This window comes from Pleurodeles waltl, chromosome 6 (genome assembly GCF_031143425.1).
Source record: "Pleurodeles waltl isolate 20211129_DDA chromosome 6, aPleWal1.hap1.20221129, whole genome shotgun sequence".
Lineage (NCBI taxonomy): Eukaryota > Metazoa > Chordata > Amphibia > Caudata > Salamandridae > Pleurodeles > Pleurodeles waltl.
In genome coordinates, this window is record NC_090445.1 from 1,408,618,247 (window position 1) to 1,408,637,192 (window position 18,946).

Genomic DNA, 18,946 nt, shown 5'->3' on the forward strand with positions numbered 1-18,946 from the left:
TATCATTCATTCACACATGGCAGCACTATTTTCAGTCAAATATTGGGGTGCATTGATTAAAAGGGTGTTTAGCCCTATTTGTTTCAATATACCTACATCTGAGTTTTATCCAAACTTTTCTTTCCCTATGCTTGATACACATCTTCATCTTTTTGCCAAATCTTTGTTTATCATCTATTGATGATATTTGTCTCCTTCTTCCATGTCTGTTTCTATCAGATCTGGTGGCTTACAGATGACCAAGGTTGTGCGAGACTTCCTTCACGCTCAGCAGGTGCAGAAACCCCTGGAACTCTGGTCTGACTGGCTGCATGTGGCTCATGTGGACGAGTTCCTAACCTTTGTGCCAGCCCCTGACCGTAAGGTGACTTAAACTGCACAAGAGATTATCTTGTATTGAAGCATTTGTATAGCTCTTACTAGTTCCATGTGGGGGGGTGAAGTGCTTACCCGCACAGAGCGCAAGCTTCACTGTCTTGGGTGTGTGGTTGGTTGGGTATTCTTTGTTTTGTAAGAGTCTTTAAGAACCGCCACACTGATGGCTTTGACCTGCCTTTACCAGGGGTCAGTGGGAGGTCATCACCCAGGGCAGTTATAAACCAAAAGTGCAAAGCTGGGTTTATTTATTTATTCAACAAATGCTAATAGGATAATCAGAGGCTTATTGAGTAAGATGTTTTTAATAATATGTTGAAGGTTTGATGTTCTGGAGGGGCAACACATGTATTGTTGAACTACTTAGCATTAACTAAGTTGGACAGCCAAAAACACCTATACATATTTGGGGCACAATTCATAAAAGCCCCCCGCAGCTGCGGCAGAGGCCCAGCACCCGTGGCAGGACTTCTGTATACCAGTTTTCCACTGCGGAGGTCCCACCACGACTGCAGGACCCCGACCTCGACTGCAGGGCCACCGCCACGACTGCAGGCCCTTTTGTGTAATTAAGCCTTAAGTGTGTTACCAACATCAAATAATCTGGAAATCACCCTTAAGAAAGCTAAAGTGCTAACGTTCAGCAAAAAAAAATCAAAAACATTGGGCCCTTGGTACAAACACAACTACAAATCAACCCAGGAGCCAGATTACAAATAATTGGCTGTAATTATAGACACCCAAACTCCTTCGTAGCCCACAAAGACCAAATGAAGCCAATAGGTCGGCACCAACTTTAGTCTTTATTTCACTCCAAAAGATTTTATAGTGTAAAACCCTGCTGTGTTTACTGAAGGGTATCAGCACTAAGCTACTTCCCACCATGTCTTACAGATGTGGAACAAAAATACTAGAACCCCTTAACCTGAATACCTACTGATTTGCCCTCCCTACCCCCGCCCCCCGCTACCCAACCCCCGCAATGCTTCCTCAGCACAAATTACATGCCAGTTTGGGTTGGTCAAGCAAACCTTGTGAGACAAGGTGTCTTTGAAAATAATTGTCTTAAGATAAAATCTGCTAAGTAATGTTCGCTCGGCCATCTGCTATAGTTAGAACTATCTGTCCCTACACGGTGCTCAGTAGAGACCACTTACTAAAATGTCCGAGAAACCTACAGATATTGGGTCTCTGGCATCAGCCCATTTCGTTCGCTGTCTTTAAAAAGCACATCAATAACATGTGGAAGGTGTAATTCCTGGAAGACAAATTACCTCTCAAGACAAAGATATCTTCACAAAGTTATCACACCCATAGATCATTATGAACTCTTATGTGCTTAGCGCAACAGTCCACCTGGACATATGTTATTCCAAGTTTACAAAAAATAAGTTATGACCCAACGCTTTGCCTCACTGAATCTCTGCCCTAACGGTCAGGGATGGGCAAAGACAACATTATTAAATGTTGCAAACCAGAGCAAGAATCAATTTTCACGTCCTCTGCATTGCGCAGCTCTTCTCCCAGAACCCACACATTTACTACATCAACCTTTCATTCGTTTGGGGGTGCGGACTTGCGGACAAACAGTCACTAAATGAAATAATGGGAGTAATCTAAGACTCAATAAACTAACGGTTACGTTTTTAACTTTGGCTGAGAAACAAATGCATCCATAAAACACCAGAAATAAACGCATGCCTAAAAAATTATCAAAATATTAACAATCCTAGTTATGTTTACTACAATGTATTAATGTAGTGATGCACTGAGATCGTTTTACGTTTATCTGATACATTTGCTATTTATTTAAAATGTAACTATGCACTACTACATTTGATTTGATTTGCTTGACATTAAAGGGTTTGTTTGTGTGCAATGTTGACAGGCGGTTTAAGATTCCGTTAGTGAGATCAACACGGTTTTATATTTGTATGTAGTATTTTATCATCAACATACATCTGGGACACATTTGAATGTGTTTTTCTACCTCTGATGTGGAAATTCCAAGCAGAATGATAAGTGCCCTATCCGTGAGCAAAGATTTACTCCAGATGAGGATGGCTCTCAGTACACAATGTAGATGCAGACTTTATAATAAGAAGTTAATTGCGGCGTCGCAACCAAAGCTGCTGTGGTGTGCTGCGCCAGGGCAGGAGAGCAGCACAAAGCTATATTAACTATGTATGTCCTACTGCTGGTCTCTTCTACGCTGGAGCACAGACAGATTACCTGGTACCCTGTACACAGTCTGTGCATGTTGTCTAGTATAGGTTTTGTACTGGGGGAATACACTTGCATTACAAACTCCTATGCTTAAACCATACTTTTAAGGTTTTACACATTGGAAGTGTGATGTACAGTGCAGCACACGTGCAAAAAAGTGATATGTTTGGAGAAATTAAAACATTGCTCCTACATCAATGAGGTGTTATTTTGTGATGTGAAGCCAGCTCTGAGAATTTTTGTAGATCTGATTTTGTGTCAAAAGCTATGAATGGTAGAGTTGGATCGCCCCAGTATCCGCATGGAATCTCCTTTGACGCATAGTAGCACAAAGCAGAAGAAACAACTATTTGTACTACTTTAAGGGTAACATTCCCTCATTAAAAAAAAAGGTTTTGTGCTGTAAAGTTAGTACTCGATCAAGATTTTATGCCACTTTGCATCACTTCATGGAGGCACAAAGACTTGGTAAATCTGCTACTTAGTGTACTATTCTATGCAACAAGATAGGGTCCCATACAGTGTTGGAAGCATTTCTAGGATCCGGGACAGTGAAGAGTTCATGTGAAATGATATTTAGATCTCGATATAATCCTCTTTGACTTAAAGGAGAGAGGACTAAATAATGTTTCCAGGTCAGAATCCAGATTGTATCTAATCTACGAGTAGAATGGCTTGTTTTTTATCTTTTGTTAGACTTTGGGTCTGATTTAGAGTTTGGTGGACGGGTTACTCCATCACAAACGTGACGGATATCCTATGCTCTGTATTACGATTACCATAGGATATTATGGAATCATAATATGGTGGAAGCGATATCCATCACGTTTCCATCCCCCAAACTCTAAATCAGGCTCTGTTTGTGAAAAGAAATATCAAAATACATTTTTCGGGAGAAAATATTGCTTAAAAATTGCCCGATTGAAGATTATATTATATGAAGCCGCATACACATGTGTGCCCAAACTATTACTTTGATAATGATGACTCCAAGTAACCTGCATCTGACCAGCATTAGCACCCAAACCGATTATAATGAAATTGTAAATGCCTCCCTCCCTGTACTTCAGAAGAGTAAAGCATACAAGGCATAGGAGTTCTTATGGAATGTACAGATGGTGCAATTAGTCTCACATTTCTTTTTTTGCGGAAAGGAAGCTGTTAGTATACTTTTTCTTTTTAGGTGTTGTTGACATAGGGATCCTTACTTGCGAAACTATTTTATTGATCGGACTCTTGCCAATACTTTTGGATTTTACGCAAACTACATATAACGTGTAATTAAATGGGCTTTCAAACACTGCTCATCATCCATTGGTTTCTAGCTGTGCCATCCTCATGCTTGCTCTGCCCACTAAAGAAAACAGCATGGGTTGGTAAGTCAGCCTACTGTAGCCATTGGCTAACTTCATTGTGAGTGACGAACTTCTGCTCTCTCATCAGGAGCACATCCACACATACAGTAGCTCCCTTTTGTGCTGGGAATTATTATGGCAATGTGTGATTTTTAAGATTAAAAAATATGTTTGTGTTTAGCTCATTTTCAGGCTTTTTTCCACTGACTAAGGCCTTGACGCTACACCAATAATAAGGTTTTGCAACAGCCCCAACTAGACAAAACAATTATTGACTAAGCCAAGAGGCTGACAGCTAAAGCCATAGGTATTGCCTTTGCCAAATGTTTGTTTCAAACCAAATATTTGACCAGCGTTGTTTTCAAACAAATGTCTTCAACTTAGTTACCCTAGTATGAAGGTATTTTTTGTGTTTTAGTTATTGTGTAGTAAGACATCCTCGTAGCTTGGAAAGACTCAGTCATAATAAGTATATTAGATAATATTTTGTGAATCCTTATTTTGCTGTACTTGCTTTCCCACTCTTTGGAGAAATGATGCACTGATTATGTGAACTGGTCATTGCTTGAGGAGCAAAGGCTTGCATGTTTTTTATGAGTGCTGTTGGGCAAGGGTATATATTGAACTCTTGTGGCTTTCATGGATTTGATGTTATTCAGGACTGCTTCAGGTGTTACTAGACAAAGCTGGAGAAAGTCGCCAAATGCATCCTAACAAGGTATTGGGCATCCCACAATGAGGATATTAAATCAATAATAGTTTTGTGGTTTTGTTCAGTTTGTCCAATAAGAAGTGGGGTAGGTTGTAATTGCGCTAAGATTCTTGAAAATTGGAATATGTTTAATAGTTTGGTTGAGACCTTAAAATGTTTTTGTGACTGACTATCGACTCCTGCGATCTTTAATTCACAACTAGGGTTGTCACAAGTAGGCAACACCATAGATAACATGCTAGGTGGGTTATACCTCCTTAAAACTCTGGCTTTACAGCTAAACAAGACTATATATATTCTCGGGCATGAAGGCTGCGCTACTATGTGTTCTGATGCTCCTCTGGCTTTCTTCCTACACATTTGCTCTTTGTTTTTTTCATTGCTTGTCAGTCAATGGCTTTCATTTATGCACATGTAGAGCAGGCAATCCCGCTATTGCGAAGCTAAGGAACTAGCTGACCCATTAGGATTCAAGCATCCTCCGAAGGAGAAAGGGGTAGATATGACTTGCATAAGGCCTAAATATCAAGGTTTGTAATGCAACATTGGGTGGGGAGGGATGGGACAGCTGAGTGTGAAATACTGATGATTATTTCTGTATTGAGCTGCGCCATCTTCTCACTTAGACAACAATAAGCATTAGCAATGCCATTCATTTTGTCTTTTGCTTATTGAAAACGTCTTTTCAAATGTGAGTAGTACTTAGAGTTACAGCATTTGCAGCAGTAATGGATGCATATCTCACAGGTATAGTGAAGTTTGCACTGTTGTACTCAAGCCTTATACGTGATGTATGTTAATGAAGCTTAGATAATGCCTTTTTTATAATACAAAACCCAAGACGGATGACACTGTCAGGGGACAAGACCATTGAAGTGTCCAGTGAGGAGGAAGCAGTCCAGGTTTAAGGGTGACGGTGGGCAAAAGAGTAGTAGGACGTCAAGGGTGTATCACAGGGTCAAGTGGGTACCAGGGTGCATGGGCAAAATCCCCTTAGGCCCCCCAGGGGCAGTGAAGGGTTCAAGAAAGGAGCAACACAGGGTCGAAGTGGAAAGAGGGCGGCAGAATATCAAGGGGCAAAGGGGCAATGCAGTGTTAAGTGGGCAGGAAGCAGTGCGAAGTCCGCCCTTTATGCCCCCATATGGGCAATGCTGGAGCGTGCAACCTAGCGAGTGACATACCGGACCAGGGACTGCAAAGAGGTAGAGATCTGGACTCGGCCAGATGTAATGTCCGATAAGGGATTACACACCTTCGGAGATCTGATGGTTGATTATTTGCTGGGACCGGGCTAGTTTCTGCTCTACTCGGCCCTCAGAGTGATGTGTTGAAAGTGGGGCACAGGCTGTGGGATACCACCCGTGTGGGCTCCGTTGGAGGTGGTGTTGAGAGGTGGGGATTATACCAAGGCTATTACTTGTTTATACACTGCCTTGAAGCAGCACTCTGTGGGGGACTAATGTGTTTCAAGATTGATGGAAGACTGCAGTGACCACCGATATACCAAACAAGGTATGGGACTGCTGTTTTCAGTCGGTCCAGCAGGTGTCATGCAATGCTAGGTTTTGACTCATTCAGTTTCACTACCTTCACCACGCATATCTGACCCCCACCCAGGATTGGGAGGATGTACCCAGAGGAGGGTAGTAAGTGCCCTAGGTGTGTAACAACTGAAGCGGACTTTGTACACAGAGGGTGGTTGTGTGTGGCAATATCCCCTTTCTGGATGCAAGTGACACAGAGATGATGTGTTGCCTGTTCCCACCAGGCCCACTCCAGTGTTTACTAGACACGTAGTAAAACTCTAGGAAGACGAAGGGCCTGCTACGATTTCAGAACCTAGCCTTGATTCTTGCAAAGTGATGTATGACCACGGCTTTGAAATCTGACATGGCCCCCATCTCTGAGCTATTGGCGAGCTGAAATGCACAAATGCTCTGTGGCTGAGCTAGTAGTGCATAGGATGCTACGCACAAAGGATAGAGGGGAGAATCCCCTAGGCAGTTGGATACCTACTTGGAGAAGTTAAAGGCCGCCCTCGGTGAAAGCACTTGTACCCCAGTCGGAAAGTTGTGTCAGGATGAGGGTACATTCAAACCATCCAACCATTCTCTCCGCAGGCGTGTCCTGGCAGCGGGTGTTATGGAAGATGAGTGCTGCTTTCTCTCCCGGTTTTTCCTCATATGCCTACTATATATGATTATTGTTTTGCCTGTTCGGCTCTCTTGCTTCTCCACGGATTCTTGTGATAAGGGTACTTATCATATTATGTTAGATATTTCTATGGCTGGTTTAAATTTCCCCTTTTTCTGTCACTAAGTAGGATCTAAAAACACAACGTAGGAGGAGCACTGCTATGTACTTTACAAACACGCTCTTGAATTCGTACAAGGTTTTTTTTAAAGGTGCCCTCAATTTTTCTAGAAATCCCTATTTTGACTTCCCTGTAATGCTTCTAAGCTATAGAACTGTATATGAAGAGATCAACGTGCACACTAAATAAGCAGCATCACAATTGGAGAATTCATACAAATGTAATTATAACACAGTTCCTTCTTTGTCATAACAATGCTTTATACTTCTAACGGATCCATAAGGAACCATACTGGAACGTGTATAAGGGAAAGAGACGTAACCTAATATATACGACTGTCTCTCCAATAGAAATCTGAAAATGTGGACCTAAGGCTGATGCAACATCCACTTGTCTCCTTCAAATATGGGTACTGCGGACAGATATTCCTAATAGCCCTAATATCACCGAGGGTTTGGTGGTCTGCTGCCCCCGTCTAGCATGACACTGATTCTATAAACCTGCAGAGACTCAGTAGAAGGTTAGTGGATTTTGGATGAAGCATTTGAAGAATAAAGCAACACGAGCTGCCATCAAGAATGGAGATCTTCACTGGTATGAAACCAATAGAATTCTCACCCTCTTGTGCGAGAACAAAAGGTTGATGTGAGGAACATACCGACTGCTTCTCCACAGAGGGAGGTGGCAAACTCCTAAAATTGGCTGTTGTCCTGCGTGCATCAAAATTTGATTCCTTGTGTCTAATCCAGCTATGATCCCCTACCTGTCATATTATGTATTCCTGACTGCATTCAAGGGCCAGTCTGCAACTTTGCTTGCTGGAGTGATGTACATTCCTAGTGAGAAACAGGTAATGGAACGCCACTTCTCCAGGTCAAAAGAGAACCCTTCCAACAATGCATAAACTGTTCTAGATTGAGCTCACAGATCATAGCTAAGCACCTTTCACAGGGTGAGTTGTAGTGAAGGAGCCAGCATTGGTTCAACAATTCAATATTGTCCCTGCAACTTTGAATAGCTAATTGTGTCTATTCAGCCTTCCACAGTTACCGCAATATAAATTGTTTGCCTTATCTTGAACTGCATTGTGTGTTTTGACAATTGTTTTAATGCAGCTATAAAAACTACTTTTATTATATTTTGTTTTAATACTTACATGGCACATTTTTTTTCAAAGCACATGCAAATATTAGACGTTCGTTCCGACGATCCATATGAGTCTGTAAAATGCTTCCACCCAGATACAACATCGTTGTACTTACTTCCACTATGCAGGATGCTCCCATTCAGATGCAACATCGCTGTATTCTGTTGCCTTTGGAAAATGTTCACACCCAGATGCAACATCACTGTATTTTGTTACTCTGTGAAGTATGCTCCTACCCAGTTGCAACATCATTGTATTTTGTTACTCGGTGGAAAATTTTCCCACCCAAATGCAGCATTGCTGTATTTTGTTTCTCTGTGGAAAACTACCCCACCCAGATGCAACATCGCTGTTTTTTGTTACTTTGTGGCGTATCATCTCCCCCAGATGCAAACTCTGCTTGTCAACCACTGGGAAGAAAGTTTAACTTCAACACAGATGTTTTTCAGATGTGGGTCTGCTTCCAGCAACACCACATTGCACTAGAAAGTTTGATGGCTCGTGCTCAATTTCCTAAAACTAGGTGCTTGACGCTGATATCTTCCAACTTGGAGAAACAGTTCTTTGCCCCTATGTTCTAACCTCTGGTCTTCTCTCTTTGCCAAGGGTTTCCGGCTACTCCTGGCTAGTACCACTGCCTGCTACCAGCTCTTTCAGCAGAAGAAGGAGGAGGGCTATGGGGATGCTGTCATGTTTCAGGGTGAGCTCCTACTAGACGTAATGTCTGCAACGAGAGTGAGAGAAAAATATCTGAAGAACGATATAGTATAGTTCATATTTTATGCATATCTATGGAGACACACTAAGATAAGTAATGCAAAGCAGGAGATAGCTCTGCATTGTGTTTCTTTAGGGCTACTTTTCAATGCAAAACACGTTTTGCACAGAAACGTAAAGCCCAAACCAACACTTTGTGCTGGTTTGTGTCATATCTGGTGACTCTGCACCAGCACATTGTGTTAAAAATATCTGTCCCATAGCTTTTTGAGGGAAGGTCAAGCTTGCCTTGTAGACCCTAAGATATTTTGTTAGTGTCTTTCAGAACTTCCTAAAAAAACTTTTGCTCAGTAGCAGTTTTCTTTAGAAATCATACTGTACAATAACTCTAGTTTTTCAGATTCCTTGCAGGAAGATCCTCTTCTAAATCCTCGTTGAGGGGCGTTGGTGGCTTGTTTGATTTGCTTGGTTAAGCTGTTGTAGTTGTATTTACACTCAATCACCTTGCAAGTTCACTCTTTGCCAATGAACATGAGGCAGTTTGAGGCTGCTTTCTGGCAATTAATACAGCATTAAATACTTGATACAGCTCTAACGCATCATGAAACAGAATGTGGCAGAGTCCAAGGCTCTTATTCAGCATTAGACAAATTATCAATGCCACTGCACCCTTACACATCACTAGACGCTGTCACTGCCTGCTTGAGGGTAAAACTCGAAAGAACTGTTGATAAACGTCCCTTGACCTGGTGACTTTATTTGATGATTTTCCCCACATCGAAGAGTCAACAGCCAAATGCTGTTTTACTTATGTAAATAAGTGCTCTAATTACACACAAACTATAGTTAATTCAATGTTTTCTCTTTGTATTTTCTACAACAGGGTTGAAAGTGAAGACATTCACTATAAACCAAATCTTGTCCAACAAAAACCTGGAGAAGGAAAGTAAACATGTGCAGGTAACTTCTTCAAATTAGGCACTCTCTTTACTCTGTGCCACTATCCCTCTAGTGGTTTAATGGATCCCACTGACTCTCTCCTCTTTGTCCACCTTTCAGAGCTGCATTGACTTGAACAGAGCTCTCCTTAAAGAAGAGCTTGGGTTGGTAGAGGAAGACCTAATTGACATCCCTGCCTTGTTCAAGCTAGGAAACAGCGGCCTAGCCAGTGCCTTCTTCCCAGACATGGTAAGTAAGAATCTAGGATTAGAGGAATGTGAAATACGTTGGATTCGATGTTCCCTCTCTACATCGATAGCAAAACATACATCTGTGCCCCCTGACAAAGGGCGAGAACGCAAGACAGATAAAGAGTTAGACCAGTAAGAGAGAAACAGAGTCAGATCAGAAAACATGATTTTGAGAGGACCCAAGTAGGGGTTTACAAAGATTTCCTCAAGCGAATTTCTCTTATTCCTCATCAGTGCTATGATTATTATCTGGAAATCTCCAAGTAGCCTCTGTATAGGATTTCATGTTAAAATTGAGACATATGTGTTTTTTAAGATCTTTCGAAAAAACAAGTTCACTGCCATCTATGAAGATTCAAAGTTGTGTTGAAAACAGTTTCAAAGTTAATTTACAAGGAAAAGGTCCATTCCTTTACAATGCTAGCTACTGCTTCTGAAGAAATCAACTTGCAGAGAAATGTAAGAACACAAACATACGAAAACCAACAAGCTCCAAAAAACTGTAGATAGGCCACAAATCAAGATATATATGTGAGATGCATAATATTAAATTCACATATTGCTAGTTTCCCAAATAAAAGTATATTAAGGAATGAGAAGTGAAATTTGTCTTGTGGGAAACTGGGTGAAATAGGCTATATCACTGATCATACGTTACTGATAGGACACAGGCGGAGCTGTGGGATTCCTTGTTAAGGCTACACAAGCACACCTTAGGTGATCATGCTAAATGGACAATCTGGAACTAAATTGTACAAGCGGACATGAAACCCAAAAATAGACTGCAAAATCTTACTGCCATGGTGACTTGAGAGTGGAACTCAAGAATGGTCATCTTCCAAACATGAAACCTGTCTGATGAGAAGTGGATGTCAGCTATTGCAGCCGTAAAAGACTGTACTCAGGAATCAGATAGTCCCCAAGGGTGAACATTCTAAGACAGGAAATCGGTCTCCATTTTTATCAGTGTACCTTTAGATTTTGGGTACTTTCACTGAAGCAACGGTAATCTCATATATAAAAACATTGAAATGCATGCTCATGGGAAAAAATCCTGAACGTGACTGCAACAGTTTTCTCAACATTACACCTAAAATAATGTTGTGAATGCATTTTAGCATAGGCAAGTGTTTAACCTTTAGAATTTGATTGATGTATGTGAGGAGCTATCCGATTTTTTAAATTAAAGGTTGACAAAATCAGAGTTCCCTCTTGCTGACAAACAACTCCAATAAATTCTGTGTTAGTGTCCACTTCTTCGGCTCCATTGGATACAGAAATATCTACTCCTGTCTATCTTTCAGAGGACATTATGCATTTAAAATTTCTTTCAATCTCATTGGGGCCCTGTATGGATCTCTGCTGGCCATGTTTTTTCATTAGCACCCAACATCATTTTGTCAGTGCTTACTGCACTCTGCAACTAGGTTCTCTCTACCTACCTTGTACTAACAACCTGAAACACGCATTTGCAATGCAATGGGTCTCACGTTTGCTCGAGTTAGAGTTATTAGCGTGGTAAACTCCTAACCTGACTTTTATTGCCATATAAATTGAAAATTTAAAGTAAAACAGTTTTACATAACCATCCGGACTTTTCTTGCCATATAAAGTGAAAAGTAAAAGTTTCTCATACGCAAGCCGATAGCCCCACATCAGTGCAAAGCAGACACACAAAGGAAAATAAAAGTTTGCTCGCAGTGAAACCTATCGGCAAAAGTGCAATTATCCATGTAACCAGCAAAAGTGCAATTATCTATGTAACTGGCAAAAGTGCAATTACCTATGTAACAGGATCGATGTCATGCAAAGCGCTAGACTACTGCCCAGCGAGATCACACTGCGAAATAAAGAGAAAAAGTCGGTGCGCTCAAGTGGGGGCTATACACCGGAAAAGGCATGACGTAGGCATGCCTTTTACTAATGAAAGCAAAGGGATTTTAAAAGGCAAGCTCACAAACCAATTAAAGTGACTGACATGACATGGCGTGGTTAGAAGCCCAAAGAGAGATTACAGCATGTGACGGAGAGCTTTGCGCTCACCCCTAAAAAGTTCACTGTTACACCTTTATAGAAAAAACAAACAAAATGCAGACCCTCACATTCTGATTATCTAAGGGTCCGTTCCTTTATTGCCACTAGTCAGAGTGAATTGTCAACCACCTGAACGCTTGATGCATCTCAAGAAGGTTTCATAACTCAATAATAGGACTATTATTCCTCACAGGCTGCTCTTAGTTTGTCCCAGATTTCAGGAACCCAGTCAACATTTATCTTTTTAGATCTTTCTGCAGCATTAGACCCATCACACACCCCATCGCGTTATTGCACCTAGTGTAGCTAAGTGAAGTAGACTGTGGTCTGAGTTGGTTTCAGTCCTCATTCAGTGAGCGAGAACAAGCTCTCACTGCTATCCATCAGCCATACTTCAGCAAAAATTCCAGCATTGACTCACTTGGCCCTCACTGAGACCAACTCGTTTTAATTAATTAATTAATTTATTCAGATGCTTATATAGCACGTACAGAGCTTGAGAGCACCAGAGTGCTTTATAAATGACATAACCATTTATGTATAAAGAAAGAAACAACAAAAAATAAGCAAACAAATGAAGAAGTAAACAAAGGTGGGTGAAAAATAGCAAGTTGAGAGGGAAGAGTCAAAGTGGAGGGGAAAGCTTGATAGGTGATAGGCTACAATAAGTCTAGAAAATAAGAGCACATTTATATGAACTAGCAGGTTTAGTCATAGTCAAAGGCTGCCTTGCAGTGTATAACCAACTGAAACATCACTCAGAAACTAAGTGGTGTTTTGGGAACATGTTAATCAGCAGAAAGTCCGTCAGTTGTTTATTGAAAGGAAAGTGAGAGGGTAGGGTCCGGATAGGAGGAGGAAGACAGTTGCAATTTTTTGGGGCACAAACCAAGGATTGATTTAAAGTGCATATTTTCTTGAATGCAGGGACCCCCAGTAAAAGAAGAGAGTCTGTCCTTTGGAGTCGAGGAGTCCTGCTCAGGGGCATAGCTTAAGGAGGGGGGGTTTGGGGCGTTGCACCCCCCCCCCATAAAAGTAATCTCTAGTAAATAGTTGGGTACATGTGCATTCCGTCAGGTAGCTGAGGTGGTTGTTGGATTTCACCTGGGTTTTTTACATCCACACGGAAAAAAACATACACACACATTCTCTATCCTCTCTATTTTGAAGTTCTTAAAACTGTTGGTTATTTCACAACGTAGTTTATTTTAAGTTACCAAAACAATCCGCATGTCTATCCCTTCCCACTGCCCCTTAAGCCCCCTCATGCTCCGATTCCTAAATAATGTATTTTACTGTGATGTGCCAGCATGATTTTTGGGAATTTTGAGGTTCACCTCCAACTCAATCTTACTGACCAAGCTGCGTCCCTGGTGCTGCTGCAAAACTTCAGTTTATTGGCCACGTAGTAAGATTGGCCTGTGTGTAAAATATTGTAAACTATGCAGGCAATTTTGTACCTGGATCAGATAGTAACATCTCCTGTAAGGCACATAGAGGGCAAGGTAGGCATACTTGAAGCCTAGCATGACTAACCAAGTGCCCTTCAGAACAGTATATTGCAAAAGTTTGAAACCTTGTATCTTGAAATGCCTGTCAGGCTTCAAGCTTATTCTACCAGGCACGTCTGTTACTCGGAACAATCCACACTCGTTTCTCAGCACAGATTATGTTGCGCACAAACCTGCGGGGTGCTACGGGGATGACACGCTAACTGGAGTATGGCTCGATTTCTGGAGACATCTGCAATTTTATTTGAAATAAGTTAATTCTCCTACCAGGATACATGAAGATGTACAGAAATGTTCTTCTTGACTGGCGTCTTCTGACATTGTATTCAGAAACCCTTGACCATCTGCAGAACAAATGTATCTGTCAACGTGTTCACCTAGTTATTAAGAAATCCTATTAACCTGCCCTTATTCTTAGAGCGAAAAAAAAGGCATCCCTCACAAAGTTTCACTTGCCGGTGCCTATTTCGATTCTTGGAATTTGTTGTCAGTTCATAACATTTGTTGTAATTTCGGTGTTTCTGATGTTATTGATAGAAGGGAGATAAGCATAAAGCTCACCGCCAGTCCTGATATAGAAACATGAAAAATGGTCTAAAGGGATTACATCTGGTATCCACATGTGAAGTATTGTCCTGTGAAAGCAAAGGCGAAATCAGTAACCTTTCTCTTAGTTGAGTACTTTGGGCAGGTATAAAAGTGAAGGAATTGGTTTGTGTTTCCCTTGAGGGGGCATTTGAAGCCTTTCTTTGCGTCTCCCTCTTTTTCTTTATTGAGGGGGTCTATCTAAATTGTGGAAGGATGTGGCAGTGAAATGGGATCTTGAAGCCTTTGTTGAAAGTTTCCTTGAAGGATGATTTTGAGGCAGTAGCATATCATTTGATGTGTTTGTTCTTTTTAGGTTGAGCATAGCAGCCCGCAAGCACTGCTCTTCTGATGTGTTGTAATCTATTCTGAGCTTTAACCATGCCCACATCATGTCCATCACTTTCATTAGTCCCTCGGCTTGCCATGCAAAAATATGTTGATGTCATTAGTAAATGCCTTACATTTGTCCAGCCTTAAGGCTATTTTGTCATGCCTTGCAGGCTGACCCTGATACATGGATAATTGTACGATTGACGGTATGTTTTACAGTGGGCAATCTACTTCTTTATTTTGTCTTTCCGCTTTGTGCACTGTTGCGTCACGAGATTAGAACACCTCGCAACACAAACTGCTTATGAACAGCAGTATTATTGATGACACTCAGACACTGGTGGGTAATCACAGGCAATGAGAGAAACGTCCCTCTGCCCTTTTATTAGGTCGGTTGACGTCACCGGCCATACCAATTTTTAGCACATTGCAGGGGAGACCAGCTTCATCTCCCTCAAACAGTGAGCGTCATGGGAGGGCCCAAGACGAACACAACATTCCTCCTTAATCCCAAAATAAAACACAAAACACATTTAAAGGAAAATACGATAATAACACAGTACCCCTCCCAACATGGTACATGAAACAAATACCACATATAATCAGTGTACCACAAATCCTTGCAACTTTGTTGAACGTGATGGGTGAGGACGTAAACTATAATGCTCTAACCCTTGTCTTGAAGGTGGTGAGCTAACTGGCACCAAGTCAGGCACCTCATGCTCTGAAATTTGAGGAGGCTCGGAGTTCTGCACATCTGTACTCCTTAGACCAAAGGACAGAGGGTCATCGACAGCTACCCCTTGACTCTGAGACGTAGAACCATTGTCACTATGATCCACCCTTCCTCCATCGTCATCCTCACGTGAACTGGCTGGTGACGAGTTCTTTTCTATGGCCACCTCACAATCGGTCATGCGAACCAATTTAAAGAATGAAATGTTCCCTTTGACAGTCTCCTGTTTACCTTTGACAGTTACCATGATGCCCTTTATGCCACTCACCACCCACGGGTCCTTCTCAAAAGGAAGCATACATTTGCTTCCCCATCTCCTGTTCCTTACAAGTACCATGTCCCCAATGTGGATAACTCGCTTCTTCTTCATCGTCATCCAGATCAGGGTCTTCTCCTATGACGGGTGGCTGCACTAAGTTGACAGCTTTGGATTTCTGCGACTTTGGACGGGCGGAGGACCGGCACATCTTGGCAAAATTATTTATTTTATTGCAGCTTGAACATTTCTTGCCTGGAGCAGGACACGTGCCTTGATGTGGGAATAGGCCAGTACACAAAAAACAGGTTCATAAGTTCATAGTAACCTTTTGCTGTTTTTTCTTTTCTTTTCTGTGACTGCTGTGGTGATGGTATTCACTGGCTCAACCTTGATCTGGATCTGCAAAGCCGCTTCCATATGGGCTGCACATACTTTTGACAGTTCTTTGGATCAGCCCATCATGAGAACATGTGCCATGGACATACCAGGTACCTGTAGTATGCTCTCCCTCAGTTTTAGAGATGTACAGCCCTGTCTGAACTGCTCACAAATTTCATCTTCCACATCCAGCAATGGGCAGGTGTGTGCTAGTTCTTACAACCTGGCATAAAATGTATCAACTGATTCATTTGGGAGTTGTCTAGCTTGCCTTAATAGGAAATGATCATAGTCCAGATTAGCTAGAGGTTTGTAATGAGCTGTCAGAGCCTGTTTTAATGACTGATAGGTGAAAGGTGGGCTCTCTTCTACCACAGACCTTTCAAGTTTATGAATAGCTGCACCTCCTAAGTGTAGGAGCATGGGGCAGCGCCTCTCATTGTCCAATGCTGTTGCCACAAAGCAGGTTTCCAAACTATCCACCCATTCCTTTCACTGAGCTGCTTGGGCAGAAGGACGACCCTCCATGACAAAAGGTTCCAGCGCAGAAACTGATGACATGGCTGCTGTGTCGCAAAATGTGGGCCTATGATTTAAAGTTCGCTCACACCTGTAGTGTGCGTGTTACTGGACTGCCAGACGCCGTCTCTTTTGTCGGGAATATTCTGCCACACTCACATCAACTTACAGCGAGCCCAGTGTAGACATGCATGTGTGGGATGTCTCCTTGACACTTCAGGATCTATAGGGTGCTTAGGAATTATTGTGACACTTATATATAAAGTCTCTTGTGTGTCTGTACAATTGCTGTTTTTTTTTTTTTTTGGGCACAATGTTCATGAGACACGGTTGACTTCTGTGTGATTTTGCTTATCCAGTGTACTAATGGTACAATATGCTGCTCAGGGTCGTTAGTTAGGCATGTTCGTGCAGATCATTTGGTTTCCTGACAAACCCCACATGCATGTGCAGAGTTGGCCTCCACACGCCCAGCGCCGCTTACCACACAAGGAGTCTCCATCCGACTTCGAAGACACAAAGCAGCATCACTGCCCCAGCAACAGCTGAGGACATGTCGAGACGTGCGTGCAGCAGAGCACGTCCAACACCGCCTCCGGCACTTCTCCCTGATAATCGCCGACAGAGGGAGCGTCCGGACGTGCGTGCGGCCGCACAGTAGACAGAGAGGGCCACGGCGAAACAGACCGCAGCAGCAAGCATCACGGACAGCAGTTACGGGTGCGAGGGGTACCGGGAACAATATCCCCCCTTCGCCACCAATTTGTTGCGTCGCAAGGTTTGAACGCCTCGCAACACAAACTGCGTATGAACAGCTGTATTATCGATGACACTCAGACACTGGTGGGTAATCACTGGCCACGAGGGAAACTTCAGTCAGCCCTTTTATTAGGTCAGTTCACCTCACCGGCCATACCACTTTTTAGCACGTTGCAGGGGAGATCAACTTCATCTCCCTCAAACAGTGAGCGTCATGGGCGGACCCATGACGAACACAACACGCACCTTGGTGGCGGGAGAACAGAAATGCTTCACCTTGTTTTGATTCTGTGATGAAGTTTCCATGTTGAAGATGCTCCATTGCATTTCCTTTGATGGCTGCTGCTCTAGGAACCTGTGAAACATACTATTGCTCTGCCTCGCACCCATTGCAGCAACCCTGCAGAAGAAGCATCCGTACTTCGAACATTTCATGAGACACTTACAATATATCTTTTTTTCCATCCATAATGAACCTAGATAGAGCGTTTTTTTTTTTTTCTCATCATGTCCTTACAACCTCATGAGAAGATGGTGTGTTTTCCCTCCTGGACACCAGTGCAATTGGTTAACAAATAATCCCCACCACAGTTACTGTGTAACAAGGGTGATTGCATTACATCCGAAGGAAAGCAAGCACTGTATTCTGTTCATTTTCCCCAGTGAAATGATTGTCTCCCAAAGCTAAACCGGAAGCAACAAAACAGTGGCAGTTTTACAACGACAATCCATAAAAAAACACTTTACATTTTTCGCACCTGGGCAAGCACAAGTATTTCCATCTTCCCTTCGCCATTGCTTGTTGAACGTGCTGGATTTGATGGGACTTGAAGGTGGTGTCCGTTGTGATTTTTTTCATATGTGCTGAGGCGGAAGACTTACTCCCATTGTAACTAAATCTATAGATCACTTATGTGGTCAGTATGTTGCCCTATCTTGGAGTGTTCTGTGTTCCCCATCATACATGCCTTTCCCCATCTCATAGAGGAAGTGGCACCCAGCTTGCATTCCCAGGTCCTAGTGCCCTCAAGACAAGACAGGGAGTTCCAAAGTTTGCCGTCATACACTAAGAAGGAACACAACAAGGGTACCTCGTGGTTGCTGCAAATGTGGAGTTACAAGTGCTTCATGTATCAGTAGCGAAGTGGGATGTGGAAAATGCCATAAAATCTTTGGCCATGAGGGAGTAAATAGAACAGAACTTAAACAAACAAAAAAAAGATTAAATTGCAGAAAGGACCAAACTATGCTGCAGGGTTGACCAATTAATGTAGCAAAAGAAGTCCAGTTATAAATTAACAGTGCAAATCGTTCCAACTCAAGTAAATGTGAGACCTATTGCATTGCAAATGCTTGTTTAAGGCTCCTTTATTTTTTCTTCCCAAAGGGTTCAAAACCGATAAGAGGCATATATACAAGAACTGCAAAAAAAAAATAATATTATCCTAAGAGGATGAAATACTTTATATAACTCAGTTTCATTGATGTTGTTTCAGCCATGAAAAGGCAAATGGATTTGTGAAAGATGTGTTGGCTGAAACAAAAAAAACAATTCTATTGTGTTTTAAAGTAATAAACTTTGGAAAAAAACATTTATCTGATTCATTTTTAATTGTGGTGCCCACCAGGGACTATTCTGAGCATTACAGTCAAATCCCTAAAGTTTATTTCTGGCAAATATTTTTATTGGGTGTACATGACAATTGTATATCTTCTATTAATCTCGCCTTGTTGCAATTATGTCCATGATTCAGACTGTCTTAACATCCTTATTACACTACGAGTGTGTGGCTGAC

At 42.0% G+C, this 18,946-nt stretch overlaps 1 protein-coding gene across 1 annotated transcript in view; it reads left to right on the forward strand.

Moving 5' to 3' along the window:
* Positions 1-18,946, forward strand: part of LOC138301767 (protein-arginine deiminase type-3-like) — an 81,736-nt gene that overhangs the window by 60,373 nt on the left and 2,417 nt on the right. The window contains exons 10-13 of the mRNA XM_069242274.1: positions 220-364; positions 8,736-8,829; positions 9,730-9,806; positions 9,906-10,034. Coding sequence (XP_069098375.1) covers positions 220-364; positions 8,736-8,829; positions 9,730-9,806; positions 9,906-10,034 — 445 coding nt within the window. The remainder of the gene's footprint in view (positions 1-219; positions 365-8,735; positions 8,830-9,729; positions 9,807-9,905; positions 10,035-18,946) is intronic.